Source organism: Nannospalax galili, unplaced genomic scaffold, assembly GCF_000622305.1.
Source record: "Nannospalax galili isolate Female #2095 unplaced genomic scaffold, S.galili_v1.0 scaffold485, whole genome shotgun sequence".
In the NCBI taxonomy this organism is placed as follows: Eukaryota; Metazoa; Chordata; class Mammalia; order Rodentia; family Spalacidae; genus Nannospalax; species Nannospalax galili.
This window is the reverse complement of record NW_008354534.1, coordinates 1,380,713-1,408,695: the sequence shown is the minus strand read 5'-3', so window position 1 is coordinate 1,408,695 and position 27,983 is coordinate 1,380,713. Positions and strand designations below refer to the sequence as shown.

At 46.5% G+C, this 27,983-nt stretch overlaps 1 protein-coding gene across 2 annotated transcripts in view; it reads right to left on the bottom strand.

The window, feature by feature from the left end:
- Cacna1d (calcium voltage-gated channel subunit alpha1 D) overlaps nt 1–27,983 on the bottom strand; it is a 357,002-nt gene that overhangs the window by 78,037 nt on the left and 250,982 nt on the right. The window contains exons 9-16 of one of the 2 annotated variants that reach the window (XM_008851828.2): nt 27,724–27,893; nt 14,138–14,225; nt 13,808–13,867; nt 12,790–12,816; nt 8,212–8,372; nt 6,520–6,745; nt 6,222–6,429; nt 1,748–1,868 (exon numbers count right to left, since the gene is read on the bottom strand). In XM_008851828.2, the coding sequence (XP_008850050.1) occupies nt 1,748–1,868; nt 6,222–6,429; nt 6,520–6,745; nt 8,212–8,372; nt 12,790–12,816; nt 13,808–13,867; nt 14,138–14,225; nt 27,724–27,893 (1,061 nt within the window). The remainder of the gene's footprint in view (nt 1–1,747; nt 1,869–6,221; nt 6,430–6,519; nt 6,746–8,211; nt 8,373–12,789; nt 12,817–13,807; nt 13,868–14,137; nt 14,226–27,723; nt 27,894–27,983) is intronic. The other variant, XM_008851829.2, reaches the window with a different exon arrangement.

The window sequence follows — 27,983 nt, the reverse complement described above, 5'->3', positions numbered from 1 at the left end:
AACAAGTTACATCAAGACTTTTTAAGTACATCTGGCAGGCTAGCCTGTGTGTCAACTAGAGTTGCAAGAAGCCAGAGGAAGCAGCTGTCCTAGACTGGAGACAGCTTGGGAAACATAAGAACTCAGATGGGTAGGTATGCACGATGGTGGCTTAGATGGGGGTCAGTGCTGGGAAGAGCTGTACTGAGCATGCCTCTCAATGGGCCCTGTAAAGAAACGATCACATCCCTAACCTTGCAATGACACTAAACTCTTCTGGGACGCTGACGCAAATCTGGAGCAACATGCAGAAACTGCACTTAGAGGCATGGTCCAGACCTTCTAAACAGGGGTGTGCTGTGGAATTTGTTCAGAACTATCTACAGAGCGCCTCTGGCTGGCCAGCCCCCTGCAGAGAACTGGGAGTATGGGCGGAAACATGCCAAATGGAGCATCTGTTCAAGTTTGAGACAGAGCACATCAGTATCTCTTTAGCATCTCACGTCACAGCATGCTTCGAAGAACTTCAGCATGGACCCAGAGAGAAGGGGCAGAGGGCACTCTGGAGACCCAAGGCTGGGATATGATGCAGCTAGAGTTGATCAGGAAGAGCAGAAGAGAAAGCAGGGGATAGCAAGTGTTCTCAAGTGGCCTACAGTGAAACACACAAACACAAAAAAGAAGATTCCTGACTCGCAAAGCTGTGATCTGGTTGAGGAGGTAGAGGAGTGTCCACCCCTAGTTCCAGTGGACAGCGGACCCTGAGCACAGCCACGGACATGGACAAAATGTGATGAGGGCTCAGAGGTAGATGCACTCATCCCTGGGTAGGAGACAGGCAGAGGTGCCCCCTGGAAAGGGGGGGGGGTACTAGAGTTGAGCCTAGGGACTCAGAGAGGTAGAATTGCTAAGACAGGGATTTTCCTAGAAACCTCATAGCATAAAACATTGTCCCTAAGGACAGCAGGGCAGATTGGCTCTAGGGTTTCCACACTGAAAAAACTCATCAATGAGCCAAAGATTGAGGGAGAAAGAGCTACAGGGATCTGACTCCTTAGAGAATAACTCAAATTAAGACTTTAAATCAGAAGGGTGACGAGCCAGAGGTCTGTATACTTGTTCATTCATTTATTAAGGGTCTTGTGTTAGGTGTGGAAGAGCCAGAGACAAAAATACCTACAATCAAATGTTACTGGACTCTGAAGGGTCTGGTTGAGGTAGATGAATCGACCCAAGAGCTAACTGCAGAAGTCTAGAAGTTGTGGTGGATGGGGAGAAGGAATCAAACAAGCTAGAAAAAGGCTGCACGGTGTAGTGCAAAAGCTAGACAAAGTGACAGGTGAGGAAAGTCAAGTTGGGGTGCGTAGGTAAATCCATCAATGGCTCCCCACTGCTCATGAGGTGACACAGACAGCTCTAACTTCCTAGTGATGACAACACATAGACTCGCTGGGCTTCCCCTGTGCTGCCATGGCCTGAATGGGCAGCATGACACTGAGCTTCATCACCGCTGGCACCAGCACATGTGCTGTCTCCCCGAGGTGTGGCTCACTTAGCTGGTTCTCATTCCTCAGAGCACAGCTGGAGCTCTGTTCACATGACACCACCCCTATCTGCCATGCAGAGGAAAAGGTGATATGGAGTTAATGAGGGAAAGACATTTGTTTCCTCTGGTCCCACATCCGCTACCACCACCATCACAGGGAGATTCAGAGAGAGAACAAGACAACGGCAGTGACATCACAGCCCTGGTGGGTCCAAAGGATACAGTTGCCACAGATAAAGAGGATGATGAAGTAGATGCAGACGATCATTCCGGAAGAGGATGGGCCTCCATAAGCCATGATGCCATCATACATTACTGCGTTCCAGTCTTCACCTGTCAGGATCTGAGAAGATGAGGCTGCGGTCAGACAGTGGACAGAAGCCCCAACTCATGGCTGTTCTGCCAGAGCTCCTTGGCCACTGCCTAAATATGGCCTCGGCTGCCTTTCTCAGACAGGTTGGCAATGAAATAAATCTATCTAGTATCCTGTAGAATCTTCAAAATATGTATTTTTAATTCTGTGAAGAGATGAGTTCGTTCTTCTAAAGAAAAGCAGTCTTTACATGTAAGATTCGGGTACCTTCTAATTATACCCTCCACTTTTTGTTCCCTCCAGAGACAGCATCACGTCTTTCTGGGGCCTTTGTCTATGGGTTGAAGTGCCTATATACACATACTCAGAGGAAACAGGCCACTGGTGTGGTCTCTGCTTTTTCAAGGCACGAAGCATACCATATTATCTGAATTCTTCTGAAACTGGCTTTTTTTCCATTCATCAATATTTCCTAGAGACCCTCTGATTTAGCAGGTTCTTGTCATTCTTTTTAATTAATGCATAGTATTCCACACAGTCAATATACCTCAGAAACAGAATTATATCTACGCATATTTAGAGTCTGGGGATTCTAATTGTCTCATATAAGTGTACACACCACATCAAGAGTAGAAATAATCGCTACCTGAAGTTTCAAACTTAATCTTCTCTACTAATGGTGCCTGGTAATCCAATCTATCCTGAAATCCAATCAGATAAATATAGACAGCAGGTTTCTAAAATGCTACCTTCTAAGGAGAGAGTTTATCTTCTATCTAGATGAGACATCTTAAAAATTCAAACATAGGGATCATAGTCAAACAGCAAAATGGGCAGATGATTAGAAAAGATAAAATAATTCACAGAAAAGGAATTTCTGTGGATGTTGATTTTATTCCTGATGAAACTACCATGACAGACAGCAACCATGAGGCAAAACACCCAGCTCAGTGAAATGAAGGAGGTCGTGGGTGGTCTCCACATGGCTGCCTGAGAGCGAACGGAGCCACCTGTAAACAGAGCAGGGTATTAAAGGCATTGAGTTAAGAGAATCAGACCCTCCATACAGCAGTTTTACCTTGGAGGTGATGTCCTCCACATCTAGTATCTCACATGCACCTCACGTGTCCTGTGTGCTCAAGACCACCCACTGAGTCCTGTTTACATGAGCAAGGACTGGACACAACTACTTATCAGTGAGGGACTGCTCATATAAGCAACGGTAATCCACACCATGAAATCCATACCGCAGTGAAAGGAGGACCTTCTGTGCACCAAGTCGGAAGGCCCTTGAGGATACTTTAAGAGATGAAAAACAAAACCAGATGTAAGACAGTATGCAGAGCGGACCACCCTCTGTGCAACCTCACCTCATGTAGGCAGGTGAAATGATGCTCACCTATGAGCAAATACAAATCTAAGACCACACAAGAAACTAGGGACTGATGGTGCCCTCCCAGAAGTTAGTGGCTGAGTAGGGAAACTGTCAGTTTGTATCTTTATAGAACACTTAAATTTTGTGCTATGTACATGTATGATAAGAAAAGGAACATGAGTTTAGAAAAAAGAGTAACTGACCAGCAGTCAAAATTTAAGAATAATTTAAAAATGAGACCCTCTAGATCTATCAGAGCTTCTTTAGCTGTGGCTGTGCTATCATGTGGGGCTGCTTAACAAAATGTGAGCTCATAAAATCTTTGGCAAGAGCAAAAGGTTTCTGAACACACAACGATCAAAAATCAATTAAAAATCAGACCTGTGATGAACCTGAGGTGTTTCTGGCAGTGTTTGTCTGGGTTGCACTGCACATCAGGACAGCCTTGGTTCTGAATTCATTACTTAGCACCATGCATGCACTCACAGTGTATACTCACACCATGACATGCCAGCAAACCCTGCCCCAAATCCCTTGAATCATATTCAAGCCTATTCTATGTTATGAACTGCAGTGTTTTTAGTGCATCTACAGAGTTTTCCACTCTTTTTTTTTTTTTTTTTTCTTTTTGAAGCAGGGTCTCCCTGTAGCCCCAGCCATCCTGGAACTCACTATGTAGGCCAGGCTGGCCTTGAACTCAGAGATCTGCCTCCCTCTGCCTCCCAAAGTGTTGGGACTACAGGCGTGCGCCACCACGCCCGGCAGAGTTTTCTTCTCTTATAAAAAACATGATGACTTAATTATAGAAAACAAAGACATTATTTTCCTACTATTGTTCCTCAGCATGTAAGCATCAAATTAATGTATCTTTGGGTTGGGTTGGGTTTGAATATTTGATTTTATAAACTGCTGTTTGAGTTGAAGACTTGAGATTCATAAAGCTTTTGAAATGGATTATGGCTTAGGATAATTTTCCAATAATTTCTGAAATGGACTTAAATGTATTTCTGCCATTTTGTGCTACATATTCATGTGAAGTGGCACTCTCAGCACTGATGACCATACAAAATGTTGACAACTCTGGAAAATGTTGAAGATGCTCTACCAAGATCTAGTTATTTATGTGTGTGTATTCTATGTGTGTGTATATGTTCATGTGTGTACATGCATGTGCGGGCCACAGGTCAGTGCTGGATGTCTTCCGCAGTTATTCTTCATCTTGTAATTTGAGACAGGGATTCTCACTGAACCTGGAGTGCACTAAGCTAGCTAGCCAATAAGCTCCAGGATTCACCAGTCTTGGCCACCAACCCCTACACTGTGATTACAAATGTGTACCACCATGCTCGGCTTTTTATGTGGATGCTGGGGATTTGAACTCAGGTCCTCATACTTGTACCGCAGGCACTTATAGACTGAGCTGTCTCCCCAGCCCCAGGACTTAATTCTTTCTTGTTTTTTGTCGTTTTTTTTTGTTTCTGAGACAGGGTCTCACTCTGTAGACCAGGCAGGCCTTGAACTCACAGAGATCCACCTGTCTCTGCCTCCCATGTGGTGGGATTAAAGGCATGTGCCATCTCACCCAGTAATATTCAATTCTTCATTTATTGTATGTGTTAGTATGCAAATTTTCATTGTCTTTAGTAAATAGTAAAATTATATATGTAAACCAAAGACATGTTGTTTAAAAGAATTTTAAAGGAGTTATTTTTCTTTTTATTATGTGTATGTATGTGTATGTGGTTATATGCACATGAATTTAAGTACAAAGACAAGGTTTTAAAAATTATTTATGATTTATTATCAGTAAACATTTGATTTGTATAATTATTTTATATACTTGATACAGTTGTACAAAAATTTCTTGGGTGAGAAGGGGTTCCAAGTAGAATAAAAACATCCCTGTGTATAGCAACAGTTCCGTGTACCTCAAATGACCATGCAAGAACCTTCCAGATCATTCCCTCTAGTCTCTGTGCTTCTTCAGAAAAGGGTAAGTATCCTATCTGAAGTGATGGAATAGGGAACATAAAAAGTCACTCTGGGACCTACCTGTTCCCTGCTGTTCCCTCAATGCCTCCCTGCCTCCCTAACAGGACTTGATGTTCAGATGTTGCTGACATCACACACGAAAACTGGTGAGGGTGGATGGTATACACGAATCTTTCAGGTTATGTCCAAGGCAGGGCTCAGCTGAGTGTGTGGGAAGAGGGTTCAGTACCCTGGCCTACAGGTCAGAAGGTAGGGAGCGCCTTGTGGCTCCAGTGGCAGTGTCACTCAGAGGCCCCACAGCACAGGCAGCCTCAGAGCCTATGTCCTTACTCTATCATAGGGCAGGCAGAGAGGGGCACAGGTGGGCACAGCTCCTACCACCCAACTCCTCTCACTACACCAAGACACCCTGATTTGACTTCCAAATTCACTTCTTGGCATGACTCTAGTATAGCTAGGATTACAAATATGCCTGGGATTATAAAATAAAAAAAATTAGCGAAGAACAAGAGGATTTTAGAGCCCATTTCACAGAGATCTCACAAAATGAAACGAAAGTGTTTTGGTTTGTCATGTTGTAATATAGACAGTGCTCAAAAAGTTTAAGTCATAGGGCTGAAGAGATGGTTCAGCAGTTAGGAGCACTGGCTGTTCGTACAGAGAACCTGGGCTCAGTTCCCAGCACCCACATGGCAGCTAACACTAGTTCCAGGGAATCTGATGCCCTCTTCTGGTTCCTGAGCACTGCATGCATGTAGTGCACTTACATACATACAGGCAAAACACTCATAGACATAAAATAAAAATAATTAATAGATGAAGGTCCATTACATGGGTAGCCCAAGGACACTGCAAAACAAATCATTTATAAGGCACAAAATTTCCCAGAGGCAGAAATTGTTAATAAAATGGAGTCTTTGTGTGTTCCTGAGCTGTGTGCAGAATAAGAAAGGCAAGGGTCTGGCTTCTGCTCACTGCGAGTGTTTCAGGCACTGGAGGGAGGCGGGCGGACTCACCTGGAACACAGTCAGCAGGGCTTGCGGGAAGTTGTCAAAGGTGCTTCTCTTGGTTTGTGTTTCATCAAAATTAAACTTCCCACCAAACAGCTGCATTCCCAGCAGGGAGAAGATGATGATGAAGAGGAAAAGCAGCAGCAGCAGTGAAGCGATGGACTTCATGGAGTTTAACAAGGACGCCACCAGGTTGCTCAGGGAAGTCCAGTGCCTACAAGTCAAGAGAAGTGAGCTCAGAGCCCCGTGCCTGGTGGAGCAGAACCTCGCCTGATCAGCCACAGGATGATGCCCGAATCTTTACCTGGTCACTTTGAAGATTCTCAGGAGACGCACGCACCGAAACACAGAGATGCCCAGAGGAGACATGATCTCCAGCTCCACCAGGATGGTTTCAGTGATCCCGCCACACACCACGAAGCAATCAAACCGGTTGAAGAGAGAGACGAAATATGCCTGGAGACCCAAGCTGTACATTTTTACCAGCATCTCGCAGGTGAACAGAGCCAAGAGGACTTTGTTCGCAATATCTGGAAAGACCAAGGTCAGGTGAGCTCTGAGTCTGCCTCTAGTTCCTCGTCTTTCCTGGCTCTTGCCTCCCATTAGTCCCTACAGGAAGTGTAGCAGTGCCCATCCCTGTCTGCTACTGCTCCAGAGGCAGAGGTTTGTCCTTATTGCTGATGACCTGCTGATCTTTGGGTCTCTTGCTACCTAGATGTGTGAGTCTGGGGAAGTCACTCGGTTTCTCTGGGCCTCAGTTTCATTGACTATAAAAATGGGTAGATACAGTTTATCACACAAATTTCTAGAGTCTCTCAATGCTAAAAGCTATGATTCTGCATTATGATCATATTATAGTTTTTTTGTTTTTGTCTTTTAACAACAACAAAAAACCCTGTTTGGGATAACTATGCCACTGTGAAGCAAGAAGTGTCATTTTAAGATTTCTATTAATTTTTCTCTGTGTGTGGGAGGAGTGTGTATGTGTGGTGTGCACACAAATGTGTGTGCAGATGTGCACATGTGTGGGGGCCAAAGAAAGACGTCTATCATGTGCTGCCTTACTCCCTTGAGACAGGGTCTCTCACTGAACCTGGAGCTAAGCTGGAGGCCAGCAAGCCCCAGAGATTCTCCTTTCTCTGTGCCCCGGAGCTGAGGTTGCAGGTATATGTGACCATGCCTGGCTTTCTATGTGGGCCCTGGGGATTTGAACTCAGGTCCTCATGCTTGTGCAGCAGGCACTCACTGAGCCACCTTCAAAGTGCTAATGATATTAAAAATATTTTATTTATTATTTTAATTATCCATGTGTCAGTGTTTTGCCTGCATGCATTCAAGCACACTACATGTGTGCAATGCCCGTAGAGGCCAGAAGAGGGTGTTGGATCCCCCGGAACTGGAGTTATGGATGGTTGTTAGCCATCGTGTACGCTGGGAACCTGGGTCCTTTGCAACAACAGCCAGGGCTCTTAGCTGCTGAGCCATCTCTTAAGGCCCCTCCCACCCCAATGTTGTTTTCTAATAGCAGGTAACAATGCCAAGGAGGCTTGAGAGTAGCAGAAGCAGATGTGTGGAAAGCCTACCCAAGAGCTCCAAACTGCCCGGTCCAGGAGAACTGTTCCTGGGGATGGCCTCCACACACCCCATTTCTAGGCATTCTAATTAGGAGAGCCAAAACCACTTGCCGAAAATACTAAAGGGGAAAATAAACCTCCTAAAGCCAGCAGGGAGAAGGGCCTCCCAATTCCAACTCCAAGATTCCTGGATCCTGGTTTTCTCAGCATTGGGACATACATCAGCTCCAAGGTGCTATGCTGTATGGTGCAGTCTGTATCCCTGCTCGAGGGGTTCCTGAGTCTGAATGCTTCTATCACCATATACGTTAGTCTTCACTAGAAATGTTACAATACCTCACTACACCTTGATCAGATAACACAAAACAGCAGTTATCTATCTGCGAGCATCTCTAATTTAGAAGAAGGACTTCTGTCCATACCTTGAATCTGCGTCAGCCAATCTGGCTGATTGTAGTGCTCAGAGGAAATGGTTAAAGTGTTGAGAAACACCAGGACAATCACCAGCCAGTAAAACGTGACAGACTTCACAGCAGCCCTGCATCTTCTGCGATTAAATCGGTTCCAGCGACGCCAGCGTCGGCTGAAAGACAAGCATTGCTCCCTAGATGATCAATGATATGGGATCTCAGGACAGTAAATGTTACTAAGCAATAAAGGTTCAGATTAGAGTCGGGGCTCAGGAAGGAAAGATGCGAACCAACAGCACAGAAATGAACAGGCCCAATGATGTAAACTGCTAGTCTTAACACACAGTTTTTAGAAATATAATCTTGAATGAATCATGCTATGGGTTCCCTTCCTATGGCTATAAATAACTCTAGAATCTATCATATGCAGCCTTCAAGTGGGTTAGAGAATCTGGAGGTTTATAGACTCTCATGAAGATAGAAGTCCGTACTTGTAGACATCTGAAGCTCATGCAGCCCCACAAGGCACGTAGATCTATCAGAGACGGGGTGCAGAGCCACTTAGCTTGTTTACAGACATCTTTTGTGGCAGCCCAATCATTAGAAGTTTTCAGGCAGCAAAACAATCTATGACCATAGTTTTCTTTTCAGAGACACTTTAAATCCTCTCTCAAATCTCCAAGTTTCTTCTGGTGCCTGGCAGTTGTTAAAGTGGAGCAGGACATGCATCTTCACACTGACTCATCAGGTGCCCTTTCTAACTAGCGAAGCTCAAAATATACCTTTCAGAGAAGATCCAATATTGAATCATGTTTTCATAAAAATAAAATGAACAGAACCAACTAGACACGTAGTGTAACCCCCCTTCCATTTCTATTTGTAATTAGGGAACTATTCTCTCCCTTTGCCCATCTCCTTGTGGAAAATGCTCCCTGCCTCCTTAACACCAGGGGACAGTTAGGCAAATTGTACCACACATCAACAACCTTGGATCCCAGGAAGAGTCAGCCAGGCAGCAAAGTCCCTCCTCTCCTGGCCATACTGCCTCAGTGACAGGGACGGGGACACTTACTCTAGAAAGATGACTCAAGGAGATCCACGCTGTGTCATCTGTGTTACCACACAATAAATGGAACCCAGGAAGCCAGTAAGAATGAACTGTGGGGCGACCTCACTGAGACCTGGATCTAGCGGGGTGCACTTTGGTTTCCTTCTGATGTGCAGTTTCTAACAGAAGGCATGATGAACAGCACAAGTAACTCTACTGAGGATGTGAAGCTTCTATCTACTCAAAGCTGAGCTCTCCTTGGGACACATGATTCACCACTTACGAAAAGGCTATGCTTGGTGGGTCTATCTTATACAGAGGTGACAAGGCACAAGCGACTTCCACATCTAGGAGACTTCAGTGTCCTGTCCCCTGGAAATACGTAGCACTCCCAACTTGCCTCTCACTGGGTTCTGAGTATGTGCAGGTAACTAGGAGGTCAGCTTTCCTGGGCCCTAGCGCCTAGTGTTGGAAAACGGAGCTGAATAAGTCTCAGGCCCATGGTCACTGGCATTGATAGGCAGGTAGGGTTGTGAGTAAAAGACAACTGCAAACTCATACCAAGGTCCGTCCCAGATACACGATGTAGGATCAAGAAGGGAGCTCTTTGGAAAGCTCAGAAAAGACTTCTCTGCAAAGCAGAGAGTTGAACTGGACCTTAAGGGCTGAATAAGAGTGTCCCCAGAGGCAGATGGAAAAGCAATCCTCCCAGAGGAGACTGTGAGGTAAAAGGCACTGGATGGGGAGGTGCCAAGTGGAACACCTTTGAAAACAGGGCAATCCAGCATGACTACGGATTCAGGAAGGAATACGGGAGGGGTTTCAAAAGTTGAGGCAGAGGACGAGAGTCAGGGGCCAAAGTAGTAAGCACGTCTATGGTTTTTGGTAGCAGGAACCTACAATAAGACTTTTAAATTTTGTTCTAGGTCTGACTTGAGATATAATTTACATGCAGTAAAATTTATTCTTTTTCGTTCTACACATGGTCAGGATATAGGATACATCCACCACTCAAGTGAGTCCCTTTGTGGCTCTCATCTCCAGCTCGATGACTGCTCATCTATTTCTTGTCCCCATTGTTTTGTTTCAGAGTGCCGTAAAATCAGAGACTGATTTCTCTTATCAAAAATGTGTTTGAGATTCATCAGTGTTGTTACATTATCAGTAGGTTTGATTTTTTTCTGTCTTTGTGAGACAGGGTCTCCTTGTAGCCCCAGCTGGCTTGGAACTCACTATGTAGACCAGGCTGGCCTGGATCTTACAGAGATTTACCTGCCTCTGCCTCCTGAGTCCTGGGATTAAAGGCACATGCCACCATGCCATCATGCCTGGCCAAAAATGTTTTTAAAAAATTATTATTAGCATGTGTGTGCATGATGTATGCATGGGGCACATGTGCCATGCATATGCACGGCAGTCAGAGGACAACTCTGTGGAGTCAGCTCTCTTCTACCTCTATGTGGGTTGCAGGGATCAAACACAGGTCAGCAGGCTTACATGTCCATATCTACTAAGCCATCTCACCAGCCCTATAAGTAGTTGTTTTATTTTTTTTCCTTTCTTTTTCTTTCTGTTGCTGAGAGGTATTGTACCTTATGGCTAAACCACAATTTGTCTACCCATTTATTTGATGGACATTTGGGTTATTTCCCAAATGGATGGGTAAAACCACTATAAATATTTGTGTAGATTTTTGTGTAAGCATCTAACTTTATTTCTCTTACATAAATACCTTTGAATTGGGATTGCTATGCCCTATCATAAATGTTTAAACTTATATAAAAAAAACAACTACTGAACTGATTGTTCTGGACAGCTTCAGTTGCCAGCTTGACACACCTGGGTTAGAGGGAATCTCAATTGGGGAATTTTGTTCACTGGGGCATTTTCTTGATTGTTGAGTGATGAGGGAGGGCCCAACCCACTGTGGGCAGTGCCACCCCTGGGAAGATGGTCCTGTATTGTATAAGAAAGCAGGTTGAGCACGGGCCAGGGGAGCAGGCCAGTAAGCAGTGTTCCTCCATGGTCTGTGCTCCAGGTTCCTGCCTGAGTTCCTGCCTTGGCCTCCCTTGATGATGAATTGTGCCGTAAGCCAAATAAACCCTTTCCTCCCCAAGTTGGTTTTGGTCAGTGTTTTTATCACAGCAATTGAAAGCTAACTAGAACACTGATTTTTCAAAACAGTTGTCATTAATATGTCCAAAAGCATTGTACAAAAATACCCATTGGTCAGTGTCTGTGTCAGAACTTGGCAGCATCGGATGTTTACTGTGATCTAGTGTAGTGGTATGTAACTGTGATTTAAACTTGCATATTCCTAATGAGCAATGATCATTTCATGTGCTCACATACCATGCATGTCTCTTCTTTAGTGACATGCCTGTTAAAACCCACTATCCACTTTTATTGGGCTGTTTCATCACTGATACTGTCTTTACATAGTATTTTCTATGTATTAGGTGCTAGTCTTTTATAAATATGGTTTGCAAATATTGTGTCAAGTATGTGGCTTATCTTTCTATTTTATAATGAAATAAAGGCAGAAGCATTTATTTTGGTGGGAACCATGTTAATAATTTTTTTTGTTATGGATCATGCATTGACCAACTTTTTGTTTTGTTTTGTTTTTTGTTTTGGTCTTTTTGAGACAGGGTCTCCCTGTAGCCCCAGCTGTCCTGGAACTTACTATGTAGACCAGGCTGGCCTTGAAATCACAGAGATCCACCTGCCTCTGCCTCCCGAGTGCTGGGATTAAAGGCGTGTGCCACCATGCCCGGCTAGACCAACATATTTTTTAAAAAATATTTTATTTATTATTTTTATTTTATGTGTATGAGTGTTATGCCTGCATGTGGGTAAGTGCACCCGTGTCATGCAATGCTCATGGAAGACAGAAGAGGCTGTTGGATCCCCTGGAACTGGAGTTATGGACAGTTGTTAGCTGCCATGTGGGTGCTGGGATTTGAACCTGGGTCTTCTGCAAGAACAACCAGTGTTCTTAACTGCTGAGCCATCTCTCCAGACCCATGACTAACATATTTTAAGAAACCTTTTCCTAACCCATGGTCACAAAGATTTTCTTCTAGCATTTCTACAGCTTTAAGCTATATATTTAATGTTCATTGTGTATGGCAGGCAGGAGAAATGTCATTAATGGAGAAATAATACATATGGGAAAGTACACATATGGGAAAGTAGGCAGATGGTGCAATGACACAAAGTGAATATGTAACCTGCATCTAGAAACTGAATATTACTGGTGCCTTAGATGGCTTCTTGAAATTTCTTTGTGGAAAATCTTAGAGAAGTGACCAGAGAAAAATATTTTTCATGGTTGTGTCCTGTTGGTTCGTCCCTCCTACCCTGCTGCCCTAAGGCAGGCTTGTAACAGTTAAAGACTGAACTTCTGTTTCCATGTTATAAGCCATGGAGCAAAACACAAGTCTAGAGCAATTATGTAAAAGTCAGAATTTAAAATAGAAAAACATAACATAAAAAAGACCCAACACACTCTCAGAAAAAAATAGGAAGAAGATACTGACCTGAGTTTGGATTTTGAAATGGCTTGACTGAAAGAAAAGAAAAACAGTGTCAAGAGTCCCAGTTGGAAGGGCTGAGCACATGCTCCCATCGCTGCAGCAGAGAAGTTTGAAGCCATGCACAGAAGCCAGGATTCTAGTCCCCGGTGGCTGCGGCCGGCCAGCTGGGTTAAGGGCAGAGTGGACGCAAGGTGCTGCCAGAGCCAGGCAGGCAGGCTGAGGACCCTCAAGGCCCAGATAAGAGAAGATTCTCAGCTATCCCAGCGGCCCTGGCAGCAGCACCGGTGTCTTCTGTTACTCTAATGGAAGCCAGCAGGGCCTCTGCTGCCTGTAGCCCAGCCAACCATCTCAACAGCAGAAGTTACCACTCCTGTGGGAGAGGGATCCTGGCTCCACTGACCACTGACTGGGTGAGGATGGAAGCGCAGCATGCCCTGTGAAGCATCAGTGTCCACATCTGTAAAATGGGGAGGGCAACCCCATTCTCCACCTACTTCATGCCACAGGGAGGGCAGAGCAGAAGAGGGGCAAAATCACTTCACCAGCCATTGTGGCACTACACCACAGTGTGTCATTTTTATGAAACTCTGCAAATGATGGGATTGAGTTCTCTTAAAAATGACACCTGTACCTTACAGAGATAAGATGTAAAGGATATCAGCAGAAAGCAAACAAAACAGCACAGGGCTCCCCAAAGCGGGCAGTACTCAGCACATTCTGCTTTGCTGGTTCAGCATCCCGCCCAAACCCCACTGCTGCAGCCCAGTCATCTCAAAAAAGCCCGCAGTCTTAATGAGATGGCATCCCGCACATTAGGACAGAGTAGTGCAGGGCTCTGAACAAGAGGCCATGAGCAGAGGAAGGCGGGGCCTTCAGATCCAGCTGCTAGGGATGAGGTTGGGAAGGTGCTGCGGGTGAAGGAAAATTTAAGTGTGGTACATTCTAGTCAGCGACTCTGCCATTCAAGCTTTTCCTCCAAAGCAGATGCCAAACCCAACTGGAAAGAGAATTCCGCCTTTACCCCCACCGCCGACACCCAGAGGGCCCAGTCTTGGTCGCGCCTCTTCTTTTCCACCAGCACCTAATGAACACAGCAGGTGGCTGGGTTAAGCAGCACATGTCTCAGGCTCTGCCTCAGCAGGACAACTTCATAGTAAGAGGCTTGTGAGATGCTGGGATGCCCCAAAGGGCCTGGTACAGAAAGAGGGGTGCCCAAGGGGTGAAGGCAGTCTTGGAGCCCACCCACTCTCTTGTCAGGGCCCTATGGCTCCACTGCCAACTGGAGTGTCTTCTCACCATTAGCTTCCCTAAAACATGAGGACCAAGGAAGATAAGCGGCCTCCACACTCACCAGAGACTTCCACAGCAGCCCTGGGTTTCGCCTTCACCACTTACATTCTCTGTGTTTACAGACTCTGTCTCACTGGTCGGCATGCTAGCTGTGGGGAGAAGAAAGGGCTTTAGAGGACGTGCTGAGCATTGCATGCTGATGTGTGGGCCAGGTGTAGACCCTCAGGAACCCGGGAGGGGAGCAAAGGGAGCTCTCATGGGCACAGGGCTGAGCAGCCAGGGCTCTCCACCGCAGTGAGCCTTTGCTTCTCGGAGCTGCAGAGAAAAAAGCCAAGATCACCAAGAGTCAATTCTGACACCCCAGATCCTTCCCAAGAAAAGAAGCCTAGGGGCCACACTGAATCTGGCCGCTGGGTCTCACACAGGTTTATTCTCCCTCTGCATCTCACAGAAGCTACCCAAATACCTCAGTTACAGGTGCATTTCTGTTGGCTCCACAAGAGCTTCTGGAAATAGTCTAATATCTCATAAAAATTATTTTCAACACTTTGAAGGAGCAGAACTATTAATGTTGGGGAAGACAGTGCATGAAAGCACCATGTACAAAATCCTTGTTGTAAAAATTAATTCTTTGAGAGTTTCCTACAATGTATTTTGATCATATTCCTTCTTTGCCCAGCTCCTCCCAGATCCACCCCTACTCCCTACCCACCCACCTTCATGCTTCCCCCAAACCCCAACAGTGAGTCTAATTTATGTTGTCCAAATCCCTTGAGCGTGGAACTGGCCCTGGCCAGTGGTTGGCCTACCAGGCACAGCACCCTTGAAGAAAATGGACTCTTCCTCTCCTAGCAGCCATCCTATGCCAGTAGCTCCTTAGTTAGGAGTGGGACTTCATATCTCCCTACCCCCAACCCCTGCCTCTGCCCTGTGCTGGAATACAAAATCCTTTTCAAAAATTCTTTTCAAGTCCTTTTCAACATCCTTCAAAATGTTAGGCATGCCATTCACTCTAGGCTGGTTGGTCCGATGTCCAAGTTCCTCTGAGCTTATGAGACTGATATAACTTTTCCAATTAATCAGTATTAGAGCACTAAGGGAATAGAACAATCTTAGGGCTAAGAGAAGGTGAGGCCTTTGCCAACCAGTGAGCAGGGCAGGGTTGACTGCGATCCTAGTACCACTGAGGTCTGTAGACTGCCTTTGTCCATGTCAGGATTCCCAGCAAGAGTGGTAGAAATGTAGAAATTGACTTATTAGTGTCTGGAGGTTCAGGGATCCCCCAGGACCAATGTCTGACATGTGGACATCCTTGCTCATGAGCCTGGAGGAGAGGTAAGGAGTAGGTGACTCTGAACACCTAAGTACCTGTACTTCTTTTTCCTAAGGCAGAGTTTTGAAATACAGTGAGAGTCTGTTCATAACTTTACATTATCACCCAGAGGGTGAGCCTTTGTCTTGTGGTAAGGTGGCTCCTCTTAGGAAGGACACCTCAATTCATATATAAAACCTGGTAACGGTACCTGTAGAGCTGTGGTGGCTAGTCTGAGGCCCAGCCCAGGCTAGAAGGGGAAAGGAGCTGGGTCGGTTTTGTCTGTCAGGGTGTGTGTCTTCCAACCCTGCTCAGGTGAGGAATGAAACAAAGTTCATAAGGATGGAGGTGGAACCTGATTCACAAACCTAGAGGTCTGAGAAGCAAGTTTTCCAAGCATGCAGAAAGAAATCCCCAAACCCCTTTCCTTCGGTGAGCATCCCCAAAACTGGGCTTGCCTTCCTGGGAAACTTAGCAGCCATATCCACAAGCAAAAGCCAAACGTGTTAGAACCCCAAACTCATATTACACTCCTCAAAGAATAACCTGTTTCTTACTTCCTCAAGTTCAAAGAAACTAACTATGAACTTCCACTCACTTTTGGTCCCATGAAAAAACAACAGGGAAAGAAAATAATCAGAACTCTCGCCATTTGATATTGGAAAAACCCTTTAATAAAAACTCCACTAAGACCACACACACACACACACACACCCTGGGCTGGTCCAAGCTCTGACGTCAGCAAGAAGATTGAAATGTCATAAATTGCAATGCAGCTAGTTGGTGTAGGGTCCCCTAGCAGTGACAGGGTGAAGAAAATAACAGCTGCAGACCCTTTTCAAATCCCACCATGAGTCTTCTTTCTGTCCTTGGTGGTCCCTGAGGTTGAGGGAGGCACAATACATGCACGCAGGCGAGTTCATGAGCTCTGATTTGCCTGACTCTCTATTTCCCTCCAGGCTTCAGTTTCCTAATGATAAACCAGTGGTACAGACTCCACAGTGATCAGGGTCATTTCTGTGTTAAGCATCTCATGATTAATATTCCATATGGAAACATTGCCATTTCTAAGACAGTGAACTTCAGAACAGACTAAACCTCTGTGGCTTTTGCCCTCTGAGGTCATGGGTCATGCCACTGCCAATGCTGTTACTGTGTTTCATTCCTAAAACTTCATTTTCAAATGACCTGATCAAAACAGGTAAATGACAGAGGGCCTATGGAAGAGGGGACATGTCACTGCATTTCTGGCTCTGTGTTAGTTATTAGTCAATGGCATGTATTTCCCAGGATGTGCAGAGAAGGTGTGTGGCTTGCCAGGTCTAAGTTTACCCTGTATCTGTGACCTGCCTTCTCCCTTCCTTGTGGTCATCTGTTCAATCAGGAGCACTGGCCTCGGGGATGTAGGGAGACTGAATAGGATGAATGCTGCCCATCATCCCAGAAGAGCTCCCTGCAGGGGCTCCCTGCAAGAAAAGCACCCTAATTCAGGCTCAGCCCAGCCACTGCCATCACTCTCCAGAATGCCTAGGTTGAATGGCTGAACACACTGAGTCAGCTTTGGCCACTACTCTTGGTTTGAATCTTTTCTGTCTTATGTGGAGTTACTGTCTAACAGCCTGCTGTAGGGACAGCACCTCTCCTGTCATAACCCCTTATACAGAGTCCCCAGGAAGTTGACTGCAGAATGATGTCACCAAGGCTACAGAGGAGGAGTGGAAGGGAGAAGAGGAGAGTGGTGACTGCTAGAAGATGGCATTTGGACCTTGATCTTGTCCCTTAGCCTGACAGAGGAACCAAGCTCTGCTGGGGCCCTGGCAGCCTCGTGTCTGCTTCAGCCTCTCAGTCTCTAATGCAGGGTGGACAGAAGTTCCTTTCCCAGAAGGAGCATTTCACCCTTCACTTGCATAGGACTTATTTTTTCTTTCATGGTAATGAGTTGGTGTGAGTTTTGCTTCACTTAGTACCAGTAGGAGCTCATCTATATTTTAAAACACCAGGACAGAATGAGTACTTGAATGGGCTTCTGAGGGAACACGAAAAAACTGACTACACAGATGACAGAGATGACCAGCTTGCCTTGGGGACACACAGCTCAGATGCAGAAAGCTCCCCTCAGTTCCACACAGTGGAACTTGGCGCACAATGGTGTGCCATATCTGCAGTTTCAGAACATGCTTGAAGAGACTGGCATAAATGCAGCTTTGGTACATGCTTAAAACTCTACATGTCAAAAATGTTCCAAACCAAGCAAATCCATTATCCACGGGTTCACTATTCTGATGTCCCTTACTAAGCCCTAGATACCTGCACATAGCACATCACATCCGGAAGATGAGTTCCCAAATGGGGATAGTACAAATAACTAGCTCTGTTGGTGACTACTGGGACTTTATAGAGATCACAACAGAAAGAATTATAGAAATCTCCTGGACGCATTCCTGCTTCCCAAGGCCTCCGGAGCACCATGACAGAGTGATTCCCTGCTCCCTCCCTCAGGGAGTCAGTGTTCATGCTAATAAGTGCCTAGGCCTTTTAAGGTTGCAAGCAGACCCCTCAAAACCTCATATTGATTGCAGATGCCAGTCACCCCTTACAGAAACATCAGGACCATCTGCACAGGAAGAAGCTGCAAGTCCTTTTCTATTTCAGGTATGGGGACTTCTAGGGAGAGCACCAAGATAAGCTCACAGGTGGAGGGGGTGTACTGAGAAGGAACCTGGGTGCAGCTGAGGGTGAGGAGATGTCAGGACAGCAGCCTAGTACATCCTGAGCTGTAGATGAGTTCCCAAGGCTTTGGCACGGACAATCTGGCCAGGACCCTACCTGGTGCCACTCTGTGTCATGTGTTTCTCTTTAACATCTTGCACTGTGCCTGGCTGCTGCTGTGAGAGGTGTCACACAAAGTCAACCAAGGATGGACATTTCTCAGGCTAGCCAACACCTAGCATTTTCAATCAGTGTATAGATTTCCTCATCTACTCTCACTCCAAAGACAACATGCTTCTTAATGAAATCTGCCAGCCTTATGAATTCAGAGGCAAGCATGCACACACGTGCACACACACACACACACACACACACACTTACACACACATGGACAGACAGGCACATGGACCCATCCACCCCCAATGGAAGAATCTATGTGTGGGTTCAAACAGGCAGCACCTCAGAATGACATTCACTACTAATAGGCATATCACTTCCTTCAGAGAGGTCAAAGGCTCTTGAAGAGAAGTTGGGAAAGCTTGGTGCCCATTGTCGCTAATATGGGGACTAGTGCTTGTTGTTTGTGCTTAGTCACCTCAACTGCAGGACAGTATCTCCTTTAAGATCCATTTACCTCAGGTCTTCTGTCACAGCAAGAAAAGAAACACTCAAGAGCTGTCTGCTTTTACCACCAGCAGCTGGACACTCCTCCAGCTCTTTAAGGAGATGGTATAATCTAAGAAGTACCAGGAAACCACCATCCAGCACCCTCATGGGTAGTACCAGTCCTACTGCCCAGGAGGTTGACTCCAAGTCTCCTCCAGACCTAATGCCCAAGGAAGAGAGCACAGCACAGAAGGAGCAGCTCCTGAGACCTAAGCCAGCCCCAGGAGACCCTAGATCCTCCAACCACCACAGCCAAAACGGAAGGCCTGTCACATGCCACACTGAGCCCAGGGCACCCAGCCTCTTTCTGGAACCTGCCACAGTAGCAGTGATGTGCATAAGTGTCCTGGGACTCTGCGCTGCACTCATCTGTGTTTTTGTGCATGCATAGGTATTTATATCTGTGTTGATGCATGCCATGAGTGTGCAGGTGCCTGTGGAGGCCAGAAGAGGGCATGGAATCCCCTAAAGTTGGAGTAACAGGCAGCTGTGGGCTACCCAAAGTGGGTACTGAGGACCCTAAGTCCTCTGGAAAAACAGTACGTGCTCTTAACTGCTGAGCCTTCTCTCCAGCTCCTCTTACCTGTTCTCCCCAGCGTGAGCTTTTGTGCATGACTCAGGGGTCTCTTTCAGCATTTCCTATATGCTACTAAAGTTTCTATGAAAGGGGGGGGGAAGCGAGGCTGAGCAACTGACCAGACAGAGAATCTGACCTCAAGATCGTCTGTTTCCATCTTGTTCTCATGACAAGCATGAACAGTCCCATGATGTAACATGCCTGTCAAACCCCAAAGGCCCCAGGCACCCCCTGAACACACTTGCACAAGCTAGTGGTAATGCATGTAGCTAACACAAGACTAAGAGGTTCTTGGTGCTCTGAGGCCGACAGACTAGTCTTGGGGAATGTGGGTCAAGGCCAGACCAAGGATTCCATATCTAAAGCAAAAATTGTGTCCTGAAAACCATTCTTCCTATGCACCAGTGACAAGGTGGAACAATTTCCACAGGGTTCCCGCCCCACTGTCACCAACAGGGTCAAGGTCCTTCCTGGATATTACCATCAACACAAGACCATTCTTCACTCAAAATAAATTCATTTTCCTGAAAAAAATTAGGCTGCCTCCTCTCTCCGTACCTCTCAGAAAATTAATAGTGTTGACACACACATCCTTAAAAAGTCACAAAGTCCAAGCTACCACTGAGGAGGGTGGGCCCAAAGAGAGGGTCTCCCCACTTCTGGGAAACCAAAAATACTCATCCCAGAACTAGATTCCTAAGTCAGTTTTTAAAGACAGTTTTTCTTATGTCTGTGACAATCTGTCCTGGCTAGCTGAAGTCTAGGCTCCTGACTGGTCTACCCTCCTGACTGACTGGTCTACCCTCCTTACTGAGGCCCTAGGGAACAGCACCAAGGAAGTCTCCTGCTCATCCCTCTGCAAACACAAAAGCCAGGCAGCACAGCCCCATCTCTGGCCTAACTCACTGTCCAACTGTGATAGAATTCTTATTTTTCATCCTTGTGTCATGGCCCTGTAGGTCAAGTGCCTTCCATCTGACAACCCCACCATTGAGGACTCCGACACAGTCTCAGTCAGACCCCTACCCTTCCCTTAACCTCTGAGCTCAGCATTCTTATAGGAGGTAATGCCCACTTGAACAAAACCATGCAATACGGCCCCCTGCTCTCCCAGAAGCTGGCTTTTTGCTCCTGCAGTCCAAATCTTCTCAAAGACTCTTCCTCTTTCTGACTGGGGTCCATCTTGGTGGCAGCATGAGGCTGATTGTGCTTGTGCACCATAGCAGCGACCTGTACAGAGCTGGGCTAGGAGGCAGCTCTTGGTATAGATCCCTACATGGTGACAGCCCTGGATGCTCTGCCAGGGGTTTAGGTGGGGTAGGGTGGAGGGTATGGTCAGTATTATTTAGGTCACAGCTTGAAATTTAAATTTAAATAATTCTCACATCAGACTGTTCTCACGTGAGAAGGCAAGTGTCCCCCAGAAGCCTGTTTTAAACCTCACTATTAATTTTAGCCATGAAGCAATCTGAAACATGTAGCCTGGAAAAAAAATCAGTCAAATAACATTATTGAAATTTCTAAACAGTTTAAATTTAAAAACATCATTTAAGGAAAAGCATTTTAAAGCGTGTCTTCCAGGCTAAGGATATTCATGCTGAATCAAACAATACGTCTCAGTGAGTTCAGCTGCTTTGTCACAGGTACAGCCCAAACAAAAAAGAAACCACAGCAGCATCTTAGTAAGTCCACACATTTTGGGGAAACACAAGAAGAAAGCAGCATGACCAAGCATCAAAGAAATCACACAATGAAAACATAGGCATCTTCCAAACACTCCGCACGGCACATGCATTCCACACGATGCCTATGTGTGAGCAGAGGCTGCCAGAAACACCGGGCAGGGAATCTTCCAGAGTCAGTCCAAACCAGCAAGTTACCGTGATCTTTAGCCCTGCGTTGGCGAAAACAGCAAAACTTCCTTTTCTTCTGGTCCTCTTTTAGCAAGTCAGCCACTGTGACCCCTTCAGGTTGAACACAGGCAATTCCATTACCATACAGCAGAGGGCAGACAAGAGCAACGCAAACGGGAGAGCCAAAGCAGGCAGGCCCACAGGGCTGGAGCTACTGGTCCCAGTGTACAACAGAGGAGGCCTGAAACAGGCCTCTGACCTTGGATCCGTACCTACCACTGCCCTTTTCCTAGGTAGGCATCTGTAGTTCAGGATCTGAAGGGACAGGGGCAGTGGTTAAGGCTACTACACAACCCGTCTTTGAGAACCTGTTCTAAATAAACGATTGGCTAGCTCTGGACAAAGGTTTCCTCTGTTGGCCTCCCAACTGAGAAGATGCTCAGGTTAAGGGTCCTTTAGGGAGGGAGGGACCCTGGCTCTGAAATGTTAGTGTGATGCCAACCAGGACTGCTACTTGGGGCAGGGCAGGTGGGAGTGAAGAAAGTAGGCTTTGGATTCTAACGGTCCAGGTCTGACCCCAACCATGCCGCACACTGGTCGGAGAAACTTGGGCAGGTTACCTTGTTTTGCTTACTTGCACAGTGTTAAGAATGGATGAACCTGAATACAATTTCCAAGGTTGATGGAAAAAGTGGTAAATTGGAAATAAAGTCATATAAGCAATGTGCTTGGCCTTGGCCAGGCATCACCAGCCATAACTATTAGTATGATCGTTATTACAACTCTCCTGTGGCCACTAGGTCATAAGAAAAATGATTCTAGGGTCTCTAACCTCTTGCAATGTTGTGATTCTGTGATGATGCTAAGCTGGCCACCCTTCAGAGTAGATACTACATGTTCGGGGATGGGAACTTTTGGGATGGTATGGCAACAGGGACAGTGCTAGAACACACAAGGGCACAGGGACTTGGCTCACATTTTGGTGAGCCTAACACATGTCTGAAATGGACAAGCTCTCTGAACAGTGCAAGTGCCCTTTTCCTAACCTGTGCCACAAGAACATGGACACAAATGTGCAGATATTCCTGGAGGTTAGCAGTGGTTTATATGCAGATAGCTAGAACTTGGGTTCAAACCCCACCTTAGCCATTGCATAGTCATGGGACCTTGGGAGGCTATGCAACTTCTGTGTGCTTTGGTTTCCTCATCCATCAAGTTCCTGTCTCTCAGAGCTGTGGAAAGAATAAGAATTCATATGCCTACAGCCTTTGGAATGGTGTCTGACACACAGGATGCTCTTGATAAATGTTACTCACCATTCTGTGACCTTTGAGTAAATAAATGACTGAATGCTTAGACATGTGAGGAACACTATGCTGCCCAAAAGCACTGCTTTACATACCCCAGAAGACACTGATCCGAGCAGAGGACTGCTCCCAACATCAGCCAATGCGCATGTGTCAGTTTGCTGACCCCAAGGCATGGCCGTCCCATCAGCCTTCCCAGTCACATCACTCCCCACTGCTTCTCCAGTGAAGGCAGATGACCTGGATGCATATTTATAATGGGCCACCCAACTGCTGTTGTTTCTTTTACAGCTTTTAGTGAATATTTTCAATTTTGAACTTTATCCTGAGATACTCTGTGACTAAAAGCAGTCTTATAAATAAAAAATTTTAAATACAATCTTTTTAAAAATTTATTTATTTATTTTGTTTGGGAAAGGTTCTCATAGATCCTAGGCTGGCCTAGAATGACTATGTCTTGGAAGATACCTTGAACTTCTGATCATCCTGTCTCCATCGCCCCAGTGCTGGGATTATAGGCTACCACACCCAATTTATGGGGTGTTAGGGATTGAGCCCAAGGCTCTGTTCATGCTAGGTATACACTCTACCAACTGAGCTTCATCCCCAAAATACAGTTTTTCAAGACAGGGCCAGCACACTACCATGACTTAATACTTGTAAAGAGCTCTGCTATCCCTGGCTCTCTGAAGCAAACATTGCAGGAAAAGGGAACAAGGCAGTGCGGGCTAAAGGCAGGCAGCCAGGTGACCTTGTGCACTGAGGTCCATGACAGTGAGAGGGTGGCAGTGGTCGGGGGTGGGGGTCACCACTCCTGAGGGAGCACAAGATAGTCATGTACTCTTGTGGGCAGTTTCATCTACTGCTTCCTTTCTTTGGGCACCAAATATCACACCTAGAGAGATTACTATGCTTAAGCATTCCCTCCTGTGGCTGTCCTGCTTCGTTTGGTCAGAATTTTGGAACGAGCCCCCTTTAAGATGATTTCATTATTTTTAATGTTATTTTTTTAAAGACTCACTGACAATGAGAAGAGATTAAAATAGAGTTTTAGGCTTTCAGATTTTAATAGCCCCAGAAAAACTCCATTGTTAACGCAGAAGCAGCTGCTATGTCCAAAAAAGAAATCACTGTTAGATTTGGCTGGGTTTCTTAAGGAATTTTGAGGCTCAGCAAAAAGTTAATAAATTAGCCTTGAAAATTCCCCAAATGCTGAGGAACTATAACTTCTGAGAGAATTTTGTCTTTTCAATTAATTATGTAACAATGGCAAATTTACAGAGCTGATATTTTAAATACTCCAAGAATGCACACAGTGCAGTCCCATGTCACCAGTCACCAGGTAGCTAGATAGCTAGGTTGGAGACCTGCCTGTCCCTACCCTCCAGAGAATGCTTAGACCGGTGGGAGAGTCAGCCACTGACCCAGGGTAAGACTCAGGTTCCTAACTAGAGCTTCAGGTGAGACTCTCCAGGAAGCTGACAAAAAGAATCCCCTATTATCCCCTAAATGAACCACAGCCTGGGAGTGAAGGGTGGGCGTTCCTCAGGTGATTGCAAGGTATAATCAAAGCTGGGTGCCGCAGACACAGCAAGTGACCTTTGCAGATGAAGAAGAGCAGATAGAGTGCTTCCCCAGCTGCTTGATTTCACACCTGCTTTCTGTCAGCAAGCCTGGGAAAGTAGAAATGGACCTCAAGAGCCAGAAAGGGATGCTCCTGGTCTCGGAAGTCTCCTCATTCCTTGAAAGCTTTGTTTGCCATTTATTGTGAGAACATCACAGTTCCCGAACAAAAGCATAGAGCAAGGGTCCTACAAGGTTCTCACACTGAGGTTGGTTAGAAGCCTGGTAGGATCTTCAGAAAACACATTGCATAGGCCAAGTTCTACCAGAGTCTCATGACAGCAGCGACAGCAAGTTCTACTGAAGATCTGGCAGCAGGAGTTCCCAGTCCGAGTTCCCCTCCCCACAAGGAATGAGCCTCAGGCTGTCCCCGTTTCCTTCTGTGCTCATCCAGCCTTCGGCTCATCCAGGAGGAAAGGCATCTTACACTGTCAATTTCTTAACATCTGGGAGGAAAACGCCAACTCATATCCAAGACCCAGTTGAGAATGGTAACCAGTCGAATCAGCATCCTAAGCCAGCAGGGATGAGGTGCCTGTACTGCCCCTTCCCCCCAGAGACGCCCCAGGCACAGGGCTGGGGTGTGAAGCACAAGGCGAGGGAATCTCGCACACCTACGGATGATGCTGACACCACAGTGAGACCACAATGCCCTCACTTCTCCCCTGCTAATCAGATGCACAGGAACAGTCCTGGTCCTGGCATAGGCAGGTGATGGTAAGGCCACCAATGTTTGGCAGTCAGGGGCATATGGGCCTGTCTGAAATCCTCTCCCCCTGTGGTTTTCTGGCCAAGACAGAAAGAAAGCAGCTGGCAGCCATGGGAGCTTAGCAGAGCAGCTTCTCCAGAAGGTCTGGGCTCCCTTCATCCTCTCCAGGAGGAGACTTGGGGCTTTCCTCTTAAGTCATTTAACACTTAACCATGGTTCCCACAGGCCAGGATTGATGCCTTCATTTAAAACCGTAACTGCTGAGGCTCTGGCAAGCTGATGACATCATGAGCCTCGTTCTGCAGGAAACCCCACTGTCTGGCTAAACTACAAGGGGCCACAACAGAAGTATTTGCTATCCTCGATCAAACAGCAAGCTAGTTAGTCATTTTGAGTAGTACATCACTGCATAGCAGAAACCATAATGCCGATGTTCAGAAGATACAGAAAGGCTTTGTGGGCTCAGGAGCCCTAGTTACTCAGTCAGTTTGAAGATCTGTGAGTTTTAACGAGGTTTGGTCTCTTTCCATGACGACATTACTCAATAACGTATGTAAACACTTTGAACATTTGTCACTTTCTGCATGTCCTTCATGCCATTTCTTCAGTCTGAATCCCCTCCACCCTACCATCTATAGCTGAGGATGTTCCTCCCTCAGAGTCCAGCAAGAATGCCGTCCTTCCGTGGAGCCTTCCTCATACTCCCACCTGTCCACCCCAGCAGCACTGATCCTTCTGAGCTAGAAGAGTAAACTGCTGGTCTTTCATTACAGTGCCATATTCTGCCTTCTGCACTACACCAAGCCACTGCCTTCTCCATCTTTTATCCATGGCTACCCCTCTGAAAGGTAGAGGTATCATCAATTTGGTCATCCCATGGTCAAGTACTTTACAGATAGGGGGAAAGACACAGGAGATACCAGCTTCAGATAAAATCGTGATCCCTTGGGATCATTGGAGGGTACTGAGTTCAGGGAAAAAACTTTTTTTTTTCACAGCACAAATCATATTCTCTCTAGCGTGCTCATAACATCAATATTCTCTCTAGCATGCTCATAACATGCTATGTGCTGGCCTTAGGAGGGGTGGAATAGCTGGAGGTGGGCTTTCACAGGTCAGCACTCAAACCCAGACTTCAGATGAAGAGAAGGCTGGGTGGGCACCCAAAGCTGGGCCTAGACAGCTTGTTGTGAGCCACACTACAGACATGGAAGCCCTGCAGAGAGGCCTTAGGGATTTGGGTAGGCTAGATCTCTCAAGGAGAGCTGTGTCATGCTTTGTCTATCTAATCACCTAGTAGACACATCACCAAATTTGGAACTCAAATGTCCATTGATCAACTCTGATCTTGTGGGAGAGAGACACAACTCCAGAAAGCCTCCCATTTTCCTCATCCTCAGAGGCTGAGACTCTGGTCCCTCCCTGAGCCTTGGAAGATGCAGGGAGTCCAGACAGGCCAGAGGCTGCACCCTGCAGACCCCACAGCAGTACACTCATTTCCTAGTCAGTTGCAGGCAACCATGACAACACAAAACTCTCCCCGTGAAAGCACAGACTAGAGTCCCAGGCTAAAAGGAAAGCTGTCTGGGTTGAGTCACCTCAACTCCAGGTCTCTTCAGTTTGGGTTTCCCTGTGCTCTGCTTCCAGAAGACGTCCAAGTCTGCCTCTCCCACCCGGCCCATCGTGGCTCACCCTGCCCTTCATATCCTCCGTACTCAACTCAACAGAGTTCCTGACCCTGGTCTTTGCCAACCCCTTGCTAGCCCTGGGTCAGCAGCTTTCTCCTGACACTCAGTTGTCCTCCCTCAGATCTACCTCCCAGCACCTGAGGTACTCACTCACCCTTGTGTGACCTGGACCTCTGGCTCCCTGCACTGCATTCATTTGTGGGCAGGCCTGTCTGGCCCGTAAAAAGAACAAACCGTGACCTCCAGGGCTCTGCTTGGCAAATGCTCAACATCTACACAGTAGGACCAGACTCGGTTTCCCAGGCCTTTCAATGGATATGTGCCCTTGAACTACGTTCTCAGTCTTTACTAGCAACCATTCTAGATTTGAAACAAATCAAAAGCATCATAGTCAAATGCAGTATTAGATTTCAATTTCTACCCCTGCCTGAGGCCCAAATGGGCCCAGCATAACTAAGAGCACGTCTGTGGGAAAAACATGTAGTAAAAGAGGCTCTGTGGTTGACAAAGGCAATTAATTCCAGTGGCTGTCTGACAATCAGGCCTTCCTCCTGCAGAAAGCACTTAAGGGTGCCTGGTGTCATAGTGCGGAGCCCAGGCAGGTGCGCTGCAAAGCAGCCTACACTGACTCACTCACAGACCTCTTAACAACCACCTAGCACAACCAGCTGTTTTCTTCCCTGCCCTGATGGCCTAAGCATTTGACTTAGCATAGAAAGCACTGGGGGGCGGGGGGGGGGGGGGGGGGCTTCACACAGCACAAGAGGAGTAGGGGGCCGCTCTTCAAATCCTCATGCAGGTGAATTACTCACTGAGGTGAGGGAAATCACAACATCCTCCCCTACAGTGCTGGGTAGAGACATGTCCCACCATCCTGTACCCACACAGAAACAGGTTTACTGAGATCCCAAGGTCCACAGTGCAATGCATGGTGCTACTGACAGACTCTCCTTAACTGCAAAGCTACCTTTTTGCACACAGATCTAAACCCCACACCTCAGGTGTCAACTCAGAGTGGGCACAGATACACCTTTTCTCTCTGTGCTGTACACGGGGAGAGGGGACAGGGCAGTTAGTTGGAATGGGGGCATTTTACTACAGCCCAGGGGTAGATGGGGGGTGTGGGGATGAACGTGGGCTCCGCTGCCACTTCTCAAGTGCACTCAGAGTTGTCTGGTCAAAGGCAGGAAGGGCAACACCTACTATTGCGTTTGCCTTCCTCTCCCCCCTCCTCCTCGTTCTCGGGATCGATGTCTTCTGCCTGGGTGATCCAATCCAAGTAGCCCTTGAGATCCTCTTCCAGCTGCTGCTTCTCGCGAAGCTTCTGGAAATCTCCACGTGCCTTAGCCTTCTCTCTTTCCTTTGAGAACTCTCTGAGGGAGGCAAAGAGAACAAAACACCTGTCAGGATAACCTTGGGGACCCGAGTCACGAGCTGTCTGACCTGCTGCATGGCGGTCTTGT